At 42.9% G+C, this 20,399-nt stretch overlaps 1 protein-coding gene across 4 annotated transcripts in view; it reads left to right on the top strand.

The window, feature by feature from the left end:
* The first annotated feature begins 19,059 nt into the window (after positions 1 to 19,059).
* larp1 (La ribonucleoprotein 1, translational regulator) overlaps positions 19,060 to 20,399 on the top strand; it is a 40,324-nt gene continuing 38,984 nt past the window's right edge. For 3 of the 4 annotated variants that reach the window (XM_076275232.1, XM_076275230.1, XM_076275229.1), the window contains exon 1: positions 19,060 to 19,706. In XM_076275232.1, coding sequence (XP_076131347.1) covers positions 19,319 to 19,706 — 388 coding nt within the window. In that variant the 5' untranslated portion in view covers positions 19,060 to 19,318. The remainder of the gene's footprint in view (positions 19,707 to 20,399) is intronic. The other variant, XM_076275231.1, reaches the window with a different exon arrangement.

Here is a 20,399-nt window from a genome sequence, read left to right as displayed (position 1 = left end):
TGGAACGTTGCGTTTTTAAGCGCAAGAACTGCTTATCATGTCACAAAGTTTACACCAATCATCATCTTCTAATGTATCCTTATGTTGAGATGTCCATTCTCTTTGCCTAAAACATAGGCTTTCATTTGTGCGTGAAGCATGTTTCAAATAAGATAATACACAAACTATTTTTATTGTTTTAATATTGAATGATTTCATGAATAAAGCGAAAAATGGTAGGCCTACGCACAGTGCGTACAGGATTACGGCTGGTTTAGGCTATTCATGGATTTCATCAGGTCCCTTTCCATGCATTTCCTGATGAAAGCTATGAATAGTTTTTATAGCTTTTGTGCGTTTGGCACTAAACACACCAACAGAGAAAACGTCACTGCATGACAAACAATTGTATAGTGAAACCAGTCTTGGCTACATAGACTTCTGATCTCATCCTTGTCCAATATGCAAGGGAGTTCTAGACTTTTGGGGAGCTGATTGACTCATAATCAGCTCCACTTTAGTCGGTTTTTTTTTTATTCCACGCTGAAGGCACAAACCAAATAGAACAAAAATGATCTTCACATAACCTACATCTCTTATCTTCATACATGCTGTCATTAATTTTTCTCAGTCACTTTGGCACAATGTAATTTCTCAGATCACAATTTAAATTCTCAAAACTGGTTGTTCAAACTCCATATCATTTTATCACTTGTTCACATCAATAAACCAATTTCTCCCCATCTTGAACAAACAGCAATGCCTTACATCCATGTAACTGATTTTGTACAGATGTCTGCTGTTTTTTTACATTCGCAATGGCTAATGTCATGTTGGTCAAAACTTGTTGAATAAAACCATAAAACAAATAGGTCTTATTTCATCGCCTGAGTGCAAAAAACCAGCTGCCATAACTATTAGTTGTCATAGTCTGTCATAGGCCTACATGACAGACAGGAACGTCAGGATGTGTGGAAATATGTGGTGCACAGCTCTGACCAAGGAGTGTTTTACTGTATAATGGTCATATTTTTGCACAATTTCACACATTCGCACAATGCTGTAAAAGCTTTTTGTCAACAGTAAAAACTTTGAAACATACCCACTCTCTTGTAATCAACCCCCTCCACACACAATAATGTGTAACTTTGTAGGTTTGAATAGGTGTCCCACATAGAAAATAGTGCTGCCTTGTACATAGTTCATTAGCAAATAGCCTACTTACAGAGTAAACTCATATTGACCACAAGTCAAAACAGTTTGACTATCTTGACATAAACAATGGTGTCAGGACTTGTTATTCTGATTGCACTAACAATTTAATTGGTATAAATACTTGCTTTTGAGACATAAACAGAGCATTTTGAGCATGACATTATGTGTTTTTGCAGGCAATATACTATGTGATGCAGCATAGGTGCAAAGGTTAACAATGATTTGAGAAATGTACCAAAGCATCTGAGGAAAACTATCATTCTTTAGAAGGTATTACATTAAAAACAGCAGTTCTGTTGCAGTGTGTAGTCATAACTTTATCCGTCCACAAGGTGACGCTAAAATACCTTGTTTAACAGACCAGTAGAGAGTTTGGCCAACTAGGGAATCGAATGTTCTGCGCTATCCCGTTATGCCATTGGTTCCGAGGTGGTCATGTGGTTTGTGGATGCCATGTTGGCTACCAACATTCATCAGATCCCTATTGACATAATGCAGTAAATAATGGAAAACATATAGCCTAATAAATTATTACAAAAATAACATGAATTACCAAAAAATAAAATGCCCAACTGTTTGGCTGCAGAAAAATTATTTTTGGCACCAAAACATTTCTTGCAAATACTTCTCCAGGGTTCTGTACTTTATCAATGTCTGTTAGGCTACTAACAATGCAGTAGGCCTACATTACAATGCATTAGCCTACTACAGTTACAATTTTCGTCATGGAGTAAGTTTAACCTGTCCTTGGCAATGGGTGAACTACAAAAGGCTTTGTCAGGACTCAGGAGACTGAGGAGGAAAAGAAAGGTATTTGTTGGTGTGTAGGCCTGAAAATTTTACATTTACCTCCCTGTATTGAGTAGTTATTTGCCCTCCAGTTTGTTCTTTTCACTGCTGAGACTGACTAGGAGACGTGGTCACTGGTCACATATTAGGCATAGCCTATTACAGGCCCATTTCAGATATGTAAATGTAAATCAGGTTTCTAGGTCAAGTATACTTATACGTATAAAAGGAATTTGGTCTCTGCATTTATTACATCCGTAAATTACTGCACACACAGTGAGGTGAAGCACACACTAACCCAGAGCAGCGAGCTGCCTTGCAGTGGCACTCGGGGAGCAGTGAGGGTTTAGGTGCCTTGCTCAAGGGCACTTCCGGTTCCAAGCCTGAAGCCCTAACCAGTAGGCCACGACTGCCCACTCTAAAAGGTAAATATACCCTTTATATAAAAGGTAAATATACACTGGAATATTTAGGGCCTTTTACATATTGACAAACATTGATAATAATTGATTAATAAGTAAGTCAGTATAAGTATATATACTCTATTGATCCCGTGAGGGAAATTTGGTCTCTGCATTTATCCCAATCCGTGAATTAGTGAAACACACAGTGAGGTGAAGCACACACCAATCCCGATGCAGTGAGCTGCCTGCTACAGCAGCGCTCAGGAAGCAGTGAGGGGTTAGGTGCCTTGCTCAAGGGCACTTCAGCCATGGATGTGGGTATGGGATGTGAGCAGTGCTCAACCACTTCCCCTGCCCACATTTTTCCTACTGGTCGGGATTGAACCGGCAACCCTTCAGTTACAAGCCTGAAGCCCTAACCAGTAGGCCACGGCTGCCTGTTAATGATGAAAATTAGCAATTTAGCATATTCGCCCCATAAGATTACGCTCAAGTCATCTGACGTCGGTATCCAACATGGCGCCCAAGATTTTAGTTGGCCCAACCCTGTCTATATGGCTCTGTTGTTTACACACTCCTGATGACTGTATTTGTATTACAGAATATTGTCCACTAGGTGGCAGAAATCAGCTGTCGATTTCCGTCCTGTTGCAGTTTAGAACAACTTATCTTATACCGTGCTTAAAGTGGCTCAAAACTCCTCAAAACTGGCTTTTAACTCTCTGCCTGGTTGTGTTATAGCAGCAGCTGCAGAGGAAGTCGGGTGATTAAATGTTTGGTGAAATGCATTCTATCACTAACATAAGTGACAGGCAAAAATGTGTAATGTCTTTGAGATGGATTGAAATGTGAGAATGACAATTAGCCTATATAGTTATGACAAATCTCTTTTAAAATGGGGTAAAGAAAGGTCAAGTCAAGTCTCTCATTCTCATGTGTGTGTGTGTGTGTGTGTGGTGTTTATCTCTATGCAAATGCTTATCCTCCACCCTGATATGAGCTCCTTAGCATGTAAAGATTAGGCCACTCCACACACACACACACACACACACAGTGTCTAAAGTAGGCCTACTTGCACAGCCTGCATTTAACCTGGCATGAACTTGATGTCACAGTGCCATGCACAAGTATGGGCACTTCTGCTCAAAACATATGTCATTGTGTGCATAGCTAAGATAGTAGATTTACCTTTAAAGTTAAAGACAAAAACACAATTAGGGTATTCATTTTGTTTTTAATTGTTGAGTAAAACAGGAAAGAAGCATAGTTCAGATTAAATAAATTTGAGCTTTCAAATAAATGGTTTCAGACTTAGTTTGCTTCATGAATTAGTTTGTGAGGGATATATGATTGGATCACAACTATTGGGGAACAGTAGGTGATGCATGCCTCAAAGATTTCTATATATTTTTAAGAGGTGGAACTCTTGTACAACCCCATTGGGCTTTGTTCCCTCCTTGCACCATTGATGTTAATGTGTCTTAAATAAATAAACTAAATTAAACATATACTGATTGACTCCTCTAACCTTGCTGGAATAGTTAATTAGTATGGGCTCCTCTAAGCAGCTGTGTATGACTGAAAGTTGAAATAATGAATCTCAAAGCAGAAGAAGGCTGTCAGAAGGTACTCAAGGCAACTCAATGTGCTTCACATAATCCCCGTCCCAGAGACATTGTATAAAAAAAGATAAAAGCCATAAAACAAGAGTTTAAAATAAATGAAAGGAACCCTGAGTGCAAGTAAAATAGAATAAAACTGCATAACATGATATAAGAATAAATCAATAGAAAAATAAAGGAAAACAAAATAAAATGAAATAAAAATAGTAAAACAACAAGTATAAAAAAACGAATAAATATGTAACTGCATAACAAAATAATACATGAAATATAAAGATAAAAGACAGTGATGACACACAGTGTAATTAAAAGGGGCTATAAATTATCTGACTAAGAATAAGCCACTGTGAACAGATTCGTCTTCAGTCTAGATGTATAGCAGGTAGCAGTTAATAAGGCTACAGGGCGATATGTAGCAAAAAAAGGTGTTTGGAACATTTCATATAGATTTTTGCAAATTATGTTTTTGCAAAACTACCTGTTTCCAATTTTTTCCCGGACTGCACAGGTCCAAAATCCAAGATGGTGGATATATCACCAAAAATTGCAAATAATCGCCTTTTTAAATTTTTTAAATGGATATATGTTAGGTATTATCATTATATACATACATTTTCTAATAAAATTGAATGACTTAGGTAATAAATATGACCATGGGTGACATGAAATGTCATGATTATCAACCAGTGATGGGTGTAACCACCATTATGCTATTTATTGGCATACCCGGAAAAACACATTGACTGATTTAAAAGTTTCCTTCACATAACCAATAATCATTTGAATTAAAGTAATGTTCTGCAGTCACCCCAATAGATTAGATTAGAGTAGATTAGATTCAACTTTATTGTCATTGCAGAGTACAAGTATGAAGACAACGAAATGTGGTTTGCGTCTAACCAGAAGTGCACAAAAGGAGAAAAGTACAATGTGATATACAAAGCAGTGTTTCCCATTGACTTACTTGTGGCGGCCCACCACAATATCAACTTTGACCACCACACAATGATTTGCCATGTTGTACTATTTAAATTGGATGAAATCCTTTCATTGTAGAGCTATGGGCACCTTTGCAAAGCCTCTCCTTGTCTCTCTCTCTCTCTCTCTCTCTCTCTCTCTCTCTCTCTCTCTCTCTCTTCTCTCTCTCAACGAACCTGCCCCTCCTCTGCATGCACATTTAAAGAAAACATTGTCATTTGTGCAAGGATTATTGTTGGCATAGAAGATGACTGATTAAATCAGGTTAGCATCATAAACATGCTGCGCAAAATTGTTGCAACCCCCACCGTCACCTACCACCACAAATAGAACTGAATTCTGTGGGAAACACTGCAAAGTATAGACAGGTGGTGCATAGACAGGTCAAGAAATATAGTGCAGTGTAGACAGTAGTATACAGTTGATTTATATAAAGTAGAGAGGTTTAGAGTAATATAAATATGTGCAGTGTATTAGCAGTTACCTTATAAGAGCAGAATAAATATGGCTATGTAATGTGAACAATGTATGAACAACATACATTTGGGGGGGGGGGTGTCTTCCTCTTTGTTGTCCCTGTCAAGGTTGCCATGGTCGTGGACACCTCAACAGGCACAGGCAAGGAGGCATTGGACAGGGGTGGGGTGGGGGGGGGGGGGCTTAGTTAGTTGGTTGTCACTGGGATGGAGAGCTAGACTTCAGCTGCAGGAAAGCTCCCTCTGAACCTGCTGTGCGCCTTATGCAAGCCTCGCTTGCCCTGGATGGCCTCAATGGAGGGGAGTGAGGAATGTGTTGGGCAGTTTTCACCACCCTCTGCAGTGCTTTTCGGTTGGGGGCAGAGCAGTTGCCATACCAAACTGTGACACAGTTGGTAAGGATACGCTTGATGGTGCAGGGGTAGAAGTTCACCAGGATTTGAGGAGGCCGGTGGACCTTCTTTAGCCTCCTCAGATAGAGATGCTGGTAAGCCTTCTTCATCAGGGTAGAGGTGTTGAGGGTCCAAGAGAGGTCCAAGAGATGTGGACACCCAGAAATCTGAACCTGGTGATACACTCCACTTCAGTCCCATTGATGAGAATGGGTGTGTGTGCTAGCTTTAGACTTCCTGAAGTCCACAATGAGCTCTTTGGTCTTCAACAATTCTGTTAACAGGACTTGCAGGAATTTGTGGGAACATTTTGTTGATTATATGCAAGCCTAATGCTGCCCACTACAGCTAAGTCTGCCTGGAGAGTAGCTCAGTGCAATTAACACACACATTGGATAGCATCTTAATAGATATCATGGCTGTTGAGCAGGAGATGGTTGTCAGGAAAAGTGACATAAACTGTTGCCAAGATCTGGCAGAATGCTTCTTTGAAAATGTTGAAAGTAAGGCACGAGGCTACAATGATATATACTTATTATTTAACAACTATACCATCACAAACTCCATGAAAGACAGGACGAGACAGGTCCATACAATGGGAAAAGCACATGATAAGGGATACAAAATACAAGACTCTACACCAATCAAAGACTTTAAAGCTTTCCTGGGATCGAAGGAAACCAAAGCCAACCTCATCCTCTACCTTGGTCATAAAGCTGTTAAATGTTAATGTAAACTGCCAGTCACAGTTCACACACACAAAGGTGGCAGTAGCAGTAAGTCATTTTGGCAAAACCCCATATATCTACATGTCACACAGATGTCTTGGTGCTTGCCCTTCGCAGGGTACCAGACATCAACAAAGAGTCTCATTATCATGGGCACTGGAGAACGTCGACAAAAGATACAGCCTAGAAATCTTGACGCACCCTAGCGGCAGCAAATGTAATTTGCAGTCAGGGTAGTCTAGCAACTCTCCGTTGGCTTGTGAGGTGGAAAAACCAAACTTCGCTCAGGCCAATCACATCGTGTATAGAGTCGATGGACCTATCGGGTATCCTATTGTATCCTATCCTATCAGGAAATTGAAAGTCAACCGTTTGTCCTGCCATTTACCGTTTATCCCGTGGGAAAGGAAAGGTTTCTGTTTCAAGTCAATCAAGTCATGATGGTGTCATTAACACACTTTGTAGGCTTGTAGTAGGTCCTCATCCATCTCCAGACGTGTTAGCTGGATGTGAGAAATTTGTGTGTCAGCTCCTCAAAACATTGTTTTCAAACAGCTAAAGCCCTTTGGTGGAACATGTTTAAAACTCTAAAACCTAACCAGGGAGTGGAAAAACTCGGGAACTAGGGAAATCCCATCCTTATGATTGCCCTACCATCGCCTATTGCTGTCCCCATGCTCGGATTCCTGCCCGCGCAGCCTAGCGATCCACTATTTGCCCGATGACAACTCCTAATCCCTATGGACAATTCATCCCCTACGCTGGACTATTTGAACTTAACACTAAATAGGATTCATGCATTATCATACTGGTTATGTAACCATCCAACCACTTTGTAACATATACCTCAGGTGGCTCTAAATACCATGTTCCATTCTCTGTATATAGACCTTACTGTCCTGTAACTGACCCCAGGCAGATGGATCAGGCCCTTGAGTCGTGGATCTGCTTGAGGTTTCATCCTATATGTTTCTCCCATTCTTGGGAGTTTTTCCTCGCCCCTGTTACTCATGGGCTCTGTCTGAATGTTTAACACTCTGTAAAGCGCCATGAGACGTGTAATGTTTTGACGCTCTATAACTGAAATTAAATTGAAATTGAAATTCTGAGAGCACACAGGCAAGCAAATGTTTGGGCACAAGATACAGTGCCTGCTCCAAAGATTCTTGACTCACTATCACTGGGATGGAGACAAATTGTTGATGGGCAATGGGCTCCTGTTCTGTCAAAACTTCCACCAGCACCAGAGGCTGTTGTGGAACTTGTGAAGTGTTGTTGTCTTGCCAGCCAATGCAGTATAAGGTGTTCTTGCAAGAGTAACAACTTACCATTCACGCAACTTTGCAGGTGTGAAGGCTCTGAGGAGATGTACACCGATATTAAAAAGACAGTGACAGTGGTGAGGATAAATACTTGAGTGACAATGACAATGTTTTGTTGAACTCTTCAATAATTTTTTTTTAATCTTTTTTTCATTTTTTCCATTTTTCTCCAAATGTTTTGGCAAATGATGCAATACATCTTTTGAAAATAGTCTGTATGTCACTTGTCTACCTTATTAGGTGTATATTTATCAAAAAGTTGACCACTTTAAGCCTTTATATTATTTTTCCGCATATATTGTCCGCCATCTTGAATTTTGGCACTGAAAATGAAGAAAAAAATTGGAAACAGGTTGTTTTGTATTCAATGGGGTCCTAGCAAGTAAAAAAAACACCAATTGCAAAAATCTATATGAATCGTTCCTAAAATAACACAATTCCCCATACTATACTTTGGCCTGACTCATTTTTCTACTACACTCTATCTACCGATACCCAGCTATATGTTTTCCATCCCAGGTGCATTTTTTATCTTCTCTGGAAGTTGATTCCAGAGATGAACTGCATAAAAGGCAAATGCTGCTTCAGTGGGGGTTCTAAGCTAAATTTTTTCTTGGGATCTAAGTGGTCTGGGAGGGATGTCGTACAAGCATGTCTGATAAGTACTTTGGACCCACCCCTTTAAGTGATTTAAAAACAAGCAACAACACGTTAAACTCAATTCTAGTGACAGGGAGCCAGTGCAAGGACTTAAGTGATGTTGTCAATGCATTTACATAGAGAGTCAAGGGGACCATAGTCATTCGGTGATAGGACTAGGTAGATCTGGGTGTCGTCAGCATTACTGTAGTAGGAATCATTTTTCTTGATTTTTGAGTCTGAGTGGGAGCATATAGAGGTTGAGGTTGAGTGGGAGCATATAGAGGTTGACCCCATGGATCGATCCCTGGGGGACACCACAGGTCAAGTACGTTGTTGTAGAGACACAGTCACAGAAACAGAGAAACTCTTATTCTGTAGGTATGACTTCAGCCAGTTTAAAAGTGTCTTTGAGCAGCCAATCCGATGTTCAAGTCTGTGCAAAAAGTATGTTGTGGTCTGTAGGAGGACATTTTAACCTTTCAGATCTGTGTGCAAGAAAACCACATATGTTTGTTCTGCATATTTTACTCATATGCTCTTTTACCATTGTTTGTGAGGCAGTTATTCACAGAAGTGTATAAGTGAACAGAAATTGGGATGATGAGAGATGTTTAGCATTTATGACTTTCTTTCTCAAGGTGATTGGGCCTACGTGCTGGTTTGGATAGAGAGGGCCCTGAGATCGAGCTGCCATTTTCAGGAGGTTGGCGCCTGCATGTATGTTAGTTAGGCCAAAGTTTGGGTAAATGTCACTGGTGTCGGTTGTTAAGGGATACATTCTTGTGTACAATGTTGGACGAGTTTGGATGTGGTCAGTGAATATTTGACATGCCACAAGGGGAGATAAGCTTTGACAAGTCCTATAAGAAGTGTGCCCTTTCTCTGTATCTTAGACTGCGCTTGCTAGCGACACAGCGTAGGTCTCTGGTACTGTGAATAAAGCTCTCTGAGATTTCTGACTGATTGCTGACTCTGCCTTTTGAACAATCAAGAATTTTAGCCAGACAGGTCAACAGTATCAAACTTTGCGCTGAGGTCCAGAAGCACTAAAACTGAGGTTCTGCCTGCATCAGTATTAAAATGTATGTCATTTAAAACCTTGATGAGGGCTGTTTCAGTGCTGTGGTTGGCAGGAAAACCTGACTGAAAATTTAACAGCAGTTTGATATCAGGAAGGTATAGTTAATTGATTAAAAACTAGTTTCTCAATGATTCTACCAATAAAAAGCAGGTTGGATATGGGCCTGTAGTTGTTTAAGATAGAAGCATCCATGTTCTTCTTTTTGAGTAAGGCCTTAACTATAGCTGTTTTCAGGGACTTAGGGAAAATGCCAGACTTAGCGATACATTAACAATTTGAAGCACGCCTGTAGCAAGTAAATGAAATACAAATTCAGAAAAGCACACGACTTCTGTTGATGTTATTGTACGGAGCATTTCTTCATGGATCTGATAATGGATCTGGTGGACAAGGTGCTTTCTGTTTTTCTCTGACTGTTTTGAATTTAAGCGGGGCAATGTCATGATATGCCCTAGAATTTGATTTCTCAAGTAGATCAGTTGCTGGGCCTGATAAGAAAGGGGTCAGAGAGAGCTCCTGTTCAAAAAGAGCACAAGTATGATCGCTGATCATTTGCTTTTGAACCCCTATGCTCTTCTGAGTGTGAAGTGACATTAAAATATCAAAGAAAACACAAAAATGGTCAGATAGGGCCAGGCCCTTCAAGGAGAAATCTGGCTAGACGTCGCTGAGTACTGTCAACTTGAATTCAAACAGTTTCTTCACAATGAATGAGTTGAAAACGCATCGTTTTGTCACGTAAGGGCCCTGTTCAAGAGGCAGAAAAAGGCAAGTTTAGACCTAGCATTGTAGCTGACTGGGAGTACTGGCCATTAAAGGTAAACTATGCAGTATTGGCAATTCTCCTTACTGTTTTCTCGGTTTTTGCTTCTTTTTCGCTGGCTCTGTCATGATGAATGTCTGAGAAACTCCATCGCTACCTTTTTCTAGCCGGTGCCTGGCGTGTATGTGTATTTCAATGCAGTAAAGCAATTCGTTACACTCGTAGTACTTCCTGACACTGAGGCCGTCGGCCCGCCGGCCCACAGTTGCAAGGGTGTTTTTTCCGCTCACAGGGGAAGCGAGACGGCCATCATTCAACCCGAAAAAAGTCATATAACCATTCCAATGACTCTGAAGCTGGTAAATGAAGGTAAATGAAGCAAAAAAAACTTGCATATTAAGCTAAAAAACCTGCATAGTGTGCCTTTAACTGCAGCTACTCCAGTGTGGTAGCACAGATTTTGGTCGTTTTTGTTCCTATTGACAGTACTCGGCGATGTCTAGCGATCAAGATCCATGTAAAAATCGGCCAGATTTCTGCTTTAATGGCTGTCATAATGGAGAGACCCCTCATGATGACAAGGTCCAGGGTGTGGCCAAGAGAGTGCGTTGGCCCCTGTACATGTTGAATTAAACTGAAAGTGTCCAGTGCAAGCAAATCCTTAGTAGGTTGTTTTCAGAGACATCAATATGGAAGTTGAAATCCCCTGATATAATAACACAGTCATATTCTATATATAATTGACAGGAAGTCGTTCAGCTCATTTAGAACAATTTTAACAGATTGTTTAAGTATAAGTATATATACTCTTTTGATCCCGTGAGGGAAATTTGGTCTCTGCATTTATCCCAATTTGTGAATTAGTGAAACACACTCAGCACACAGTGAGGTGAAGCACACACTAATCCTGGCGCAGTGAGCTGCCTGCTACAACAGCGGCGCTCGGGGAGCAGTGAGGGGTTAGGTGCCTTGCTCAAGGGCACTTCAGCCGTTCCGACTGGTCGGGGTTCGAACCGCCAACCCTCCGGTTACAAGTCCGAAGCGCTAACCAGTAGGCTACGGCTGCCCCGAAAGTTTAGGGGGCCTATACATAGTTAATAATAAAATGATTGACATGGCAACAAATTAACTTGGCGAAGCGTTTTCAGGTAGCTATTTCCTCACTTCCTAATTAAGAAATAACAGTGAACTGGAGCAGTCGATAGCGGTCAAGTCTGGAAGACTGTGTTAAATCAAACTTCCCTTCAGAAGGAGATTCCAAGAGGGCCTAGAGGTGGTCCTCTGGTCGGAAATGCTCTGAACACCCGCTGGCACTGATATCATGTCCGACCACCACGGAACTCAGCATCAGAGGTTTGCAAAGGAAAATATAAACAATCTTGATGCATTTTGGAAATGCGCCATGTGGGCTGATGAAGTTAAAACAGAAATGTTTGGTTGCAATAAGAAAGGTTTGGACAGAACCAGGGTGCAGGTGCTCATGAAAAGAACAGCAGGGTTGGATCGATCCATCATGCTTTGGGTATGTGTTGTAGCCAATAGCAGTGGGGAACATTTCTCTATTGCAGAGGAAAGAATGGGCTCAATTAAACACCAGAAAGTTCTGGAAGCGAGCATCACACAGTCACACTGACATTATGCTATCACACTGACATCACACTGTGTGTAAAAAAGCTGGGGATGAAAAGAGTACAGCTTCTACAACAGGCTGATGATTCCAAACACACTTCAGCCAACCTCAATGGGCAGAGATAGGGGTACCTCCAGAAGTCCAACCTCAATGGGCAGAGATAGGGGTACCTCCAGAAGTTCAACAGTCACAGTCCTACCCACGACCAAAACATCAGCAGACATCTGTGGATAAAGCAAAAGAACTGTACAAGAGAGACGGCTTAATAATCTTAGAGCTAGAGGCCTACGAAGACTATTCGGGGGTATCACACCAGAAAGAATCAGAAGATTCTTAGCTGCTATGAACATGTTTTCGAGCTGTGATACCTGCCATAGGCGATGTTAGTTTTGCTTTAGGCTCTTTTCCTTTTTTGCCATTTAATTATTTCCAAAACATAGATAATCTTGCATGCTGCACATGCTTTAAAGCAATGTGTCATCTTTAACTTTTGAAAATGAATCTGGATGTTTTATACTCGCTATAATACTTGCTCAACTAATATTGTAAGTGTGTCAGTGGGTGTGCCATTTTGTACAGTATTTTACATGTTCCTCATCACTCATACAGACACACACACACACCCACACACACACACACACTCTCACACTAAAACACATACGCTGCCTGAGGGCATTTTCTAGTGCAGGCGTGTCTCTGCGGGTAGATTTCCACCCAAAAGAGGAGAAATCTGCCTGACTACTATAGAACTCGCTCTCTCTGTCCACCCAAAAGAGGAGAAATCTGCCTGACTACTATAGAACTCGCTCTCTCTGTCCACCCAAAAGAGGAGAAATCTGCCTGACTACTATAGAACTCGCTCTCTCTGTCCACCCAAAAGAGGAGAAATCTGCCTGACTACTATAGAACTCGCTCTCTCTGTCCACCTCAGCCTCCATTGCGCAACAGCTCTTTTAGTCAGTGGCACAATGGCATCTCAACTCAACTCATTCAGAGCACCCAACACACACACACGCACACATACACACACATGCACACACACACATGCGCACACACTCACGCACGCACGCCTGCGCATGCACACACACACACACACACACACACACACACACACACATCCTTTAGCCTATTAGCCTATTTTTGTTTTATTTTGGTGGGTGGTTATAGCAGGAAAAGAGCTATGGGTGTTAGCTGATGCTTACAGATCAGATCAGATCCCACCATACTGTCGGGCACCTGGCGGCACCAATACCATGAAACACGATAAAGTGTGTTTAATAATTAGGTCTAATTATTTAAAGGGACACCAGGCAAGCCTGATGCTTTTTCTCTACGAAACTCCCCCTCGCTCGGTCTGAAGCTCTTTTCCTTTTCTTTGCGTCTTCCGTCAAGGGTTTTCGCTGCTTCTTCGCCGGCTCTGCCATTATACACACGTTTGCAACAATCGCTAGCGTTTCGTTAGCCTGCCTCTGTGCTGTAAACTGATCATGCTTCGGTCGGCGGGTAGGATACACCGAACTTGCAAGTGGGATATTCTTTCTACAGGCAGTAGGGGCGGGCGAGAAAGCCTTCATTCGCCTCGTAATGAGTCATTTAACCATATACCGACTTACGAAGATGATTAATTAACACGTAAACGTTGCCTGGTGTCCCTTTAATAATCAGAGTCTTATTCAGTATCGTAGGCTAGTAATGTTTTATAATGTAAACACACAACACACTGTGTAGAAATATCAGTAATAAAAGTTTTGATGAAAGGAGCCTGGCAGTGAGCTGAATGTACATGGTGACTTTAATAATGGAATCTTATTATCTACTTTATACCACAATAAACCACATAGACACATAATTGTGAGGAGTCATTCGTTTTTCCCCATGTCCACTACGTGGCGTTGATCCGGATCAAACTCTCTGTAAATGGTCCAAAGGTCACATTGTGAAAGAGTGGGTGCCAGAGAGAGAGAGGGAGAGAGAGAGAGAGAGAGAGAAAGAAACAGAGAGAGAAGGCTTTTTAATGGTGTATGGACCCCACTCCTGATCTCCGTGGAGGTTCTGGAATCTTCTCTGACCTGACCAAAGGACTCGTGGCCTCGTGGGCAGGTGTCTGACTGACCACTAGGTGACCACTGATTTGCTTTGTTGTTGTGATTGTGATATATGTTTATCTATGGGCTTAACTTCCAAAACTGCTAATGCATTTATCTGACATATAGACTGAACCACCATGAATGTGCTCATATTTGTTTGTTTATTTGTTTTGCTGTTTGTTTGTTTAGTAAATGACTTCTCATCTTTGTATTGCTGTTCTGCAGTAATGAATTTTAGTTGCTCTCCATCCTCTCTTAGGAGCAGGCACTGGCTCCAAAACAACATCACACAATGACACATAAAAAGAGCTCCTGCCTATTCACTCTGCCTCTCTCTTTTTCTGTCACACACATACACACACACACACACACACACAACACACACACACACACACACACACACACACACACACAACACACACACACACACACACACACACACACACACACACACATACACACACACACACACCCATACAGCTTTTCTGTTTCAACTCTCTCTTTCTCTTTCACCATAACCCCCCCATAGCCCCGCGCTGTGCCCCAGCCCTGGCCTGCTTACAGGGCAGCTTTCTGTGCTGATGTGCTGACCAGTTGCTGACCGGAGGCTTTCGGCCGCGGCCAGTGGGCCAGTGGCAGGTGCTTACGCGCCCGCAGCGCCGTGCGGGCCTGGACAATGGCCCAGGCTTAATGCCCCAGTGATGTCATGCCCCGACAGAAAGGGATTCGGCAGCGAGGGAGGGAGGGGGGCAGGGTGTGTGTGTGTTTGTGTGCGTGCGTGTGTGCATAGTGCATGCGTATGGGTGTGTGTGTGTGTGTGCGAGGGTATATGTGTGTATGTGTGCGTGCGTGTGTGCATAGTGCATGCGTATGGGTGTGTGTGTGTTTGTGTGCGAGGGTATATGTGTGTATGTGTGCGTGCGTGTGTGCATAGTGCATGCGTATGGGTGTGTGTGTGTTTGTGTGCGAGGGTATATGTGTGTATGTGTGCGTGCGTGTGTGCATAGTGCATGCGTATGTGTGTGTGTGTGTTTGTGTGTGAGGGTATATGTGTGTATGTGTGCGTGCGTGTGTGCATAGTGCATGCGTATGTGTGTGTGTGTGCGAGGGTATATGTGTGTATGTGTGCGTGCATAGTGCATGCGTATGTGTGTGTGTGTGTGTGTGTATGAAAGGGAGACTGCTCATATGAGAACCCCCCCCCCCCCACGCACATCCACACACACACACACACACTCACACACAGACACATTACACGCACATGTTTAAACTTGTTAGTGTATCATGATAAGAGTGTATTTTTCCCATAAGAACAGGACCCGAATCATCAGGATCTGCCCTTCCCCCTGTATGAGAGCAGATGCACATCCAGCTGGATTCCCCCAGGGCAGAACCAACCCCGCACCATGTATAACTTATGATTGATATAATTGTGAAAACTTGTGATCAGAGGGATTAATTGATTGATTGATTGATTGATTGATTTGTTGATTGATTGGATGACTGATTGTGTACAGTGGGCCATCTGTGTCGTGCTGGGCTGTTGTAATTGTGAGAGGTTGGTGTGGGGGCTTCTTGTGTCTTGAAGGCTTGCTGTGTCGCGCTCTTGTGCCGGGATGCTGTGGGGGCTTCTTGTGAAGGCTTGCTGTGGGGGCTTCTTGTGAAGGCTTGCTGTGGGGGCCTAATAGGGCGGTTGGCTGTTGTGGACTGGCAGGGTGGGTTGGGGTGTGGTGGACACTCCAGCTGAGGCCTGGAGGCAAAAGGTGGTCAGATATCCAGGTGAGGGAATGTCTGCTGGCAGGGCGCTGGCCAGTGGACCTGCAGACTTTAGCAGATGCCGGCGTCCCACTGTCCACTGTGACAGGCCCAGGCCCTGAAGCTTTGGCTAAGGCTTTGTCTGTATGTGCAATACAGGGGCTAAACCTGCCTGCTGTGGCTTTGTCTGTATGTGCAATACAGGGGCTAAACCTGCCTGCTGTGGAAAATTACTCTCAAAACCACAGACTGAACAGGAATGAAGCAGAATGCATCTGTCAGAAAGGGTACAAAAACAAGACATTAGAGGGAAGGTTATGGACTGTAATGACCAATGACTATATGGCCACTATGTCCATCTCTATATACAGTCATTGGTAATGACCAAGTACTCCTCAATAACTTAAAAGTGTTACACAGGATGCTAAAATTGCATTAAAGCAACACCAAAGAGTTTTTTGTACCTTAAAATAATATTTCCATTGTTTTAGTGGTTCATAAACTTGTAACAGGGGGAACGGCACTTCTGCCTTCACTTCGCGGCCCTCTATCAGCTATAACCGCACTGTGTAAGTTTGCCAGACCGGGTAGCGGATCTGTAGTTCGATGGAATGAGAAATAAACTACAAATTTGACTTGCTTCTGATGTCGCAATACATCATACTTTCATAAAATCATGCAACATACTCTACCTTGTCTGTGGACATCGTTATTTGCAAAGCCAGTGCTGCATAAACAAATAGAGTGTGTGCGGCAGAGGAAAAGTGCTTTGGTGTTGCTTTAACATACTATTTATGATAAAGTCTGAATAGTCTTTAACTTACTCAAAGGGACAATTGTACCCAAAAAGAAAAAAAGAAAAATAACTCAAAAATAAATTCTGCATTAAAAATGTTCAAATGATGCCATAAAGTGCAAATGGAGTGAACCCAGGTGGCATGGTCCCCTTGTGCTTGAGTTTCCATTTGGTAGAGACCACTATGGTCTTCATACATTTCTGCTGTCCCTTACAACAAACATTCTTTCATTAAGTTTGTTTTGGCACAAATATAATGTGACATTTGACTATTTGCAGCCCCCCATGCCCCTCTGTTTACCATCAGCAGGAGCAGCAGCATGTCAAGGCCTGGCCGCTCCCTCACACACACACTCACTCCCTCAGACTCGCTCACCCACACACACACTCGCTCATTCACACACACACACACACACATTCGCTCTCACACACACACACACACACACTCATACACACTCGCTCACTCACAAACACTCATTCGTTCAAACACACACTCAGTCCCTCACACACACACACTTATTTGCACACTGCTCACTAATACAGTGGCAACAGCAGTGGTAGCAACATGTCATGGCCTGGCTGCTCAAACAAGTTTAGCTCAGCTCATCTCAGCTTGTTCTCCTAACACACACACACACACACACACACACACACACAGACACACACATCTGGAGCTGCAGTAAGCAAAGAGCTCCTCCCGGTCGGCTCCAGCCTGGAGTAAGACTCAGTTACCAGCTCATCTCGTTCCTGCTCACACACACACATACTCGCTCACTCACATACTCGCTCACTCTCTTACTCACACACACACATACTCGTTCACTCTCTTACTCACACAAACACACCCACACTTACTCGCTCGCTCACACAAACACACACACACACTCCTTTGCACACTTGCTCACTCAAACACACTCTCACACTTGTTTACAGTGCTCAATTTAAACCTGATCGGGGCACAACAGTGAGTTCCGCCCCTAATTCCATATGAAAGCGACTACACTGTGACATGGATTACCTTGGAGACAGTAGGCTGTGTGTTTTTCTGCCTCTATAAACGCATAAACACCCACTCTCTGTTGTGTGCTCGTTCATTGGCTGGTTGTCTCTGTTCTGAAAGCTCATTGGCTCAAAGGCATTCTTCCCCTCAGCAAACTGTGGGACTGTGTCACAACTCCCTCTTAGTATTTAATTGCGGCACTTAAGGCAGTTGTAGTAGTGATAGTAATGTGCACCGTTCTGGTATGAGAGAGGGTGTGTGGACATGTTGGGTGTGGTTTTTGAATGACTTCCAAAGAAACTCCCATTTGACTCTCCTATCTGTTCACCTTGCTCTGCCAGGCTCTTCTCCTCTTACCCCCGTTGGTAACTTAAAAAAAAAATGTTTTTTATGATCCTCTTACAGCTGAAATCATGCAGCACACAACACACATTAGTCTCAGTGCCACCCCCCCCCCCCCCTCCCCCTCCCCAACACACACACTTTCTCACTCCCACAGGGCTGTGGTGGTTAATGCATTAATGGTAACATACAGAAACTGCCCAGGGCACGTGTAGAGGTACAAGCTGATTTTCAAGTGTTATATTTCCCCTCTGCATACCAAGGGTACTGAATAATCCCTGCAAGCCCCTCTTACTCTGGTCATGACACAGCTGTACATCTGTGTCCCTCTTACGGCCAATTCATATTATTGGCAAAACAAAAGTGCATTTTGCTTTGAGAACTCATCTTACATGTTTGCAGTCAAGTCAGTTTGTTTTCTATGCTTCTTGGTGGACATAGTTGCCAATAATGATACATATTCATGATTGATTTGGTGGGCAAATTGATGAGTCTGTGGACTATTGATTCTGAAAAAAGACTAGACGTGAGGATGATGATGTAGGCCTAACAGAATGTAACATTTTTACCACATGTTTTTATTAGGCATTTGTCAAAGTCAAAGATCCTAAAAATCATGAGTGGGAACTCTATTTCTATGCAACTAGGCGAAGCGTGAAGTTATATTGAGAGGTGAGCTCGCTGCTGGATGCAATCCATAAACTTTGATGAGATCAGAGCGAGGATCCCAGGCAGCAAGGGAAGATCCACGCTGCAAGATAGCGCTGTCGTGTTCATGGCCAACAATTCTGCTTTCGCCCAGAACAGAGAAACGAGAGGACAATGACCAACTCCACGCACGCTCCTTCTCCCTCAAACGCATAAAGTCTGGAGCATGAAGACACACGTGCTATTCCATAGACCGACACGTGCTTTCTAATGTAGTACGGTGAAATACGGCGGAGCAGTCAGTTCACGAATGCCTGTTTTCCTTGAAAAGGACGGGACCAACGTCATCAGCCTCGGTCTCAACTTTCTGCGCGCACACACTACCGTGCGTGGTCACTCCTCCTTGCGTGTGCGTGCGCGCTCCCTCCTATCGCGTGGTGGTGGTCATCCATATTGCTGGGAGTAGTGGAGATTACCTAGTAATATTAGAGGTTTACGGAGGCTTTTTAATGTTTTAACTTAAAGAAACCACTCTGCGTCTTAGACTGAAGGCTATTTGGTCTAGGGGTGGAGTGGAGAGAGCAAAGACAAGAGGTTATTCACGGGATACACCTTTTTTGTTGCTAGGTTGAAAGCGGATTTGGGGGTATCGTGTAGGGAAAAGGAGAAATGGCCACGCAGGTGGAGGCTCTCCTGCCGAACAATCCTCTGCTGAACCCGGAGGACCGTGGGCATGCAGGCCAGATCAAACATGGTGACGACCGTTTGGAGAAGGGGCCGAAGACGACGGGCGTTTCGGACGATTCGAGCACCGTCAAGGGAACCGATGCGGAGTCGGGTGGGTGCACCACCAATGAACAGTGTATAAAGCAAGCGAAAGAAGAGATCAACAACCAAGGGAAAGTGAATTCGCCCGAAGAATCTCTCAGTGATTCCCAGGAAGATGTCAAAAATAACAAAAAGGAGTTTACGGAGGCTCCACCGCCCAAGGTGAACCCATGGACTAAGAAAATGAACGCCGTCACCGTGGTCAGTGTAAACGGACAGGCACATCAGGGTTTGTATTCCATTTGATGTCATTTTTTTCCATCTAGATGTGAATTTAATAACTTGTCCGAATGCACTGCATTTTGGTGTTAAGTGCATTTGAGTGTAAGTAGGTAATTGATTTCATCCTAAATGGACTAGTGAGAGTTTGTCTGTAGCTTGGTATTACGTGTTAAGACGAGCCAGCTTGCTTGACGCCGTAGCAGCTACTCTCAGACTGTCTCCTGCTTCCTAGCTATATATAGAACAAGGCCCAAACACTATTTCTGGAGTACTGGAGACCGTAAGCTAATGCGATTTAATTGTAAATGACACGAATGCCAGTCGTCTAGGGCCTTGTGTAAAGGTGTGTCTTCTTGGTAAATAAAAGGTTTAATGCTGCTACCGTACTGAAAGATGGATGCAAGACAGAGGGTGAGCTAGCATAAGTTAACGTTAGCCAATGTTGGGAGTACTTTACAAGTGTCAGGCCTCGTTATGTTGGGAGAGCTAGCCTCCCCAAATCTGTCGTCATTAATGTTTGTCGTTTTGGATGGTAAATTATTTATGACCAGTGTCACTGGATAGAAAACATTTATACCAATTATGACATTAAGGGTAACGTAACAAACGTTAGTTACGTTGGCAAGCGTGTCGCTGTTTGCTAACCCTTATCATTTCCTAACGTCAGTACTAAAAGGTGACTTAAAATGTGGCCGGAAAA

The sequence above is a fragment of the Alosa pseudoharengus genome, unplaced genomic scaffold, assembly GCF_046254945.1.
Source record: "Alosa pseudoharengus isolate Yale_2024_CS ecotype anadromous, Long Island Sound unplaced genomic scaffold, YU_APseudo_1.1 YU_APseudo_1.1_scf_8, whole genome shotgun sequence".
Lineage (NCBI taxonomy): Eukaryota > Metazoa > Chordata > Actinopteri > Clupeiformes > Clupeidae > Alosa > Alosa pseudoharengus.
The sequence above is the reverse complement of the archived record's forward strand: the minus strand, read 5'-3'. Positions and strand labels throughout refer to the sequence as shown.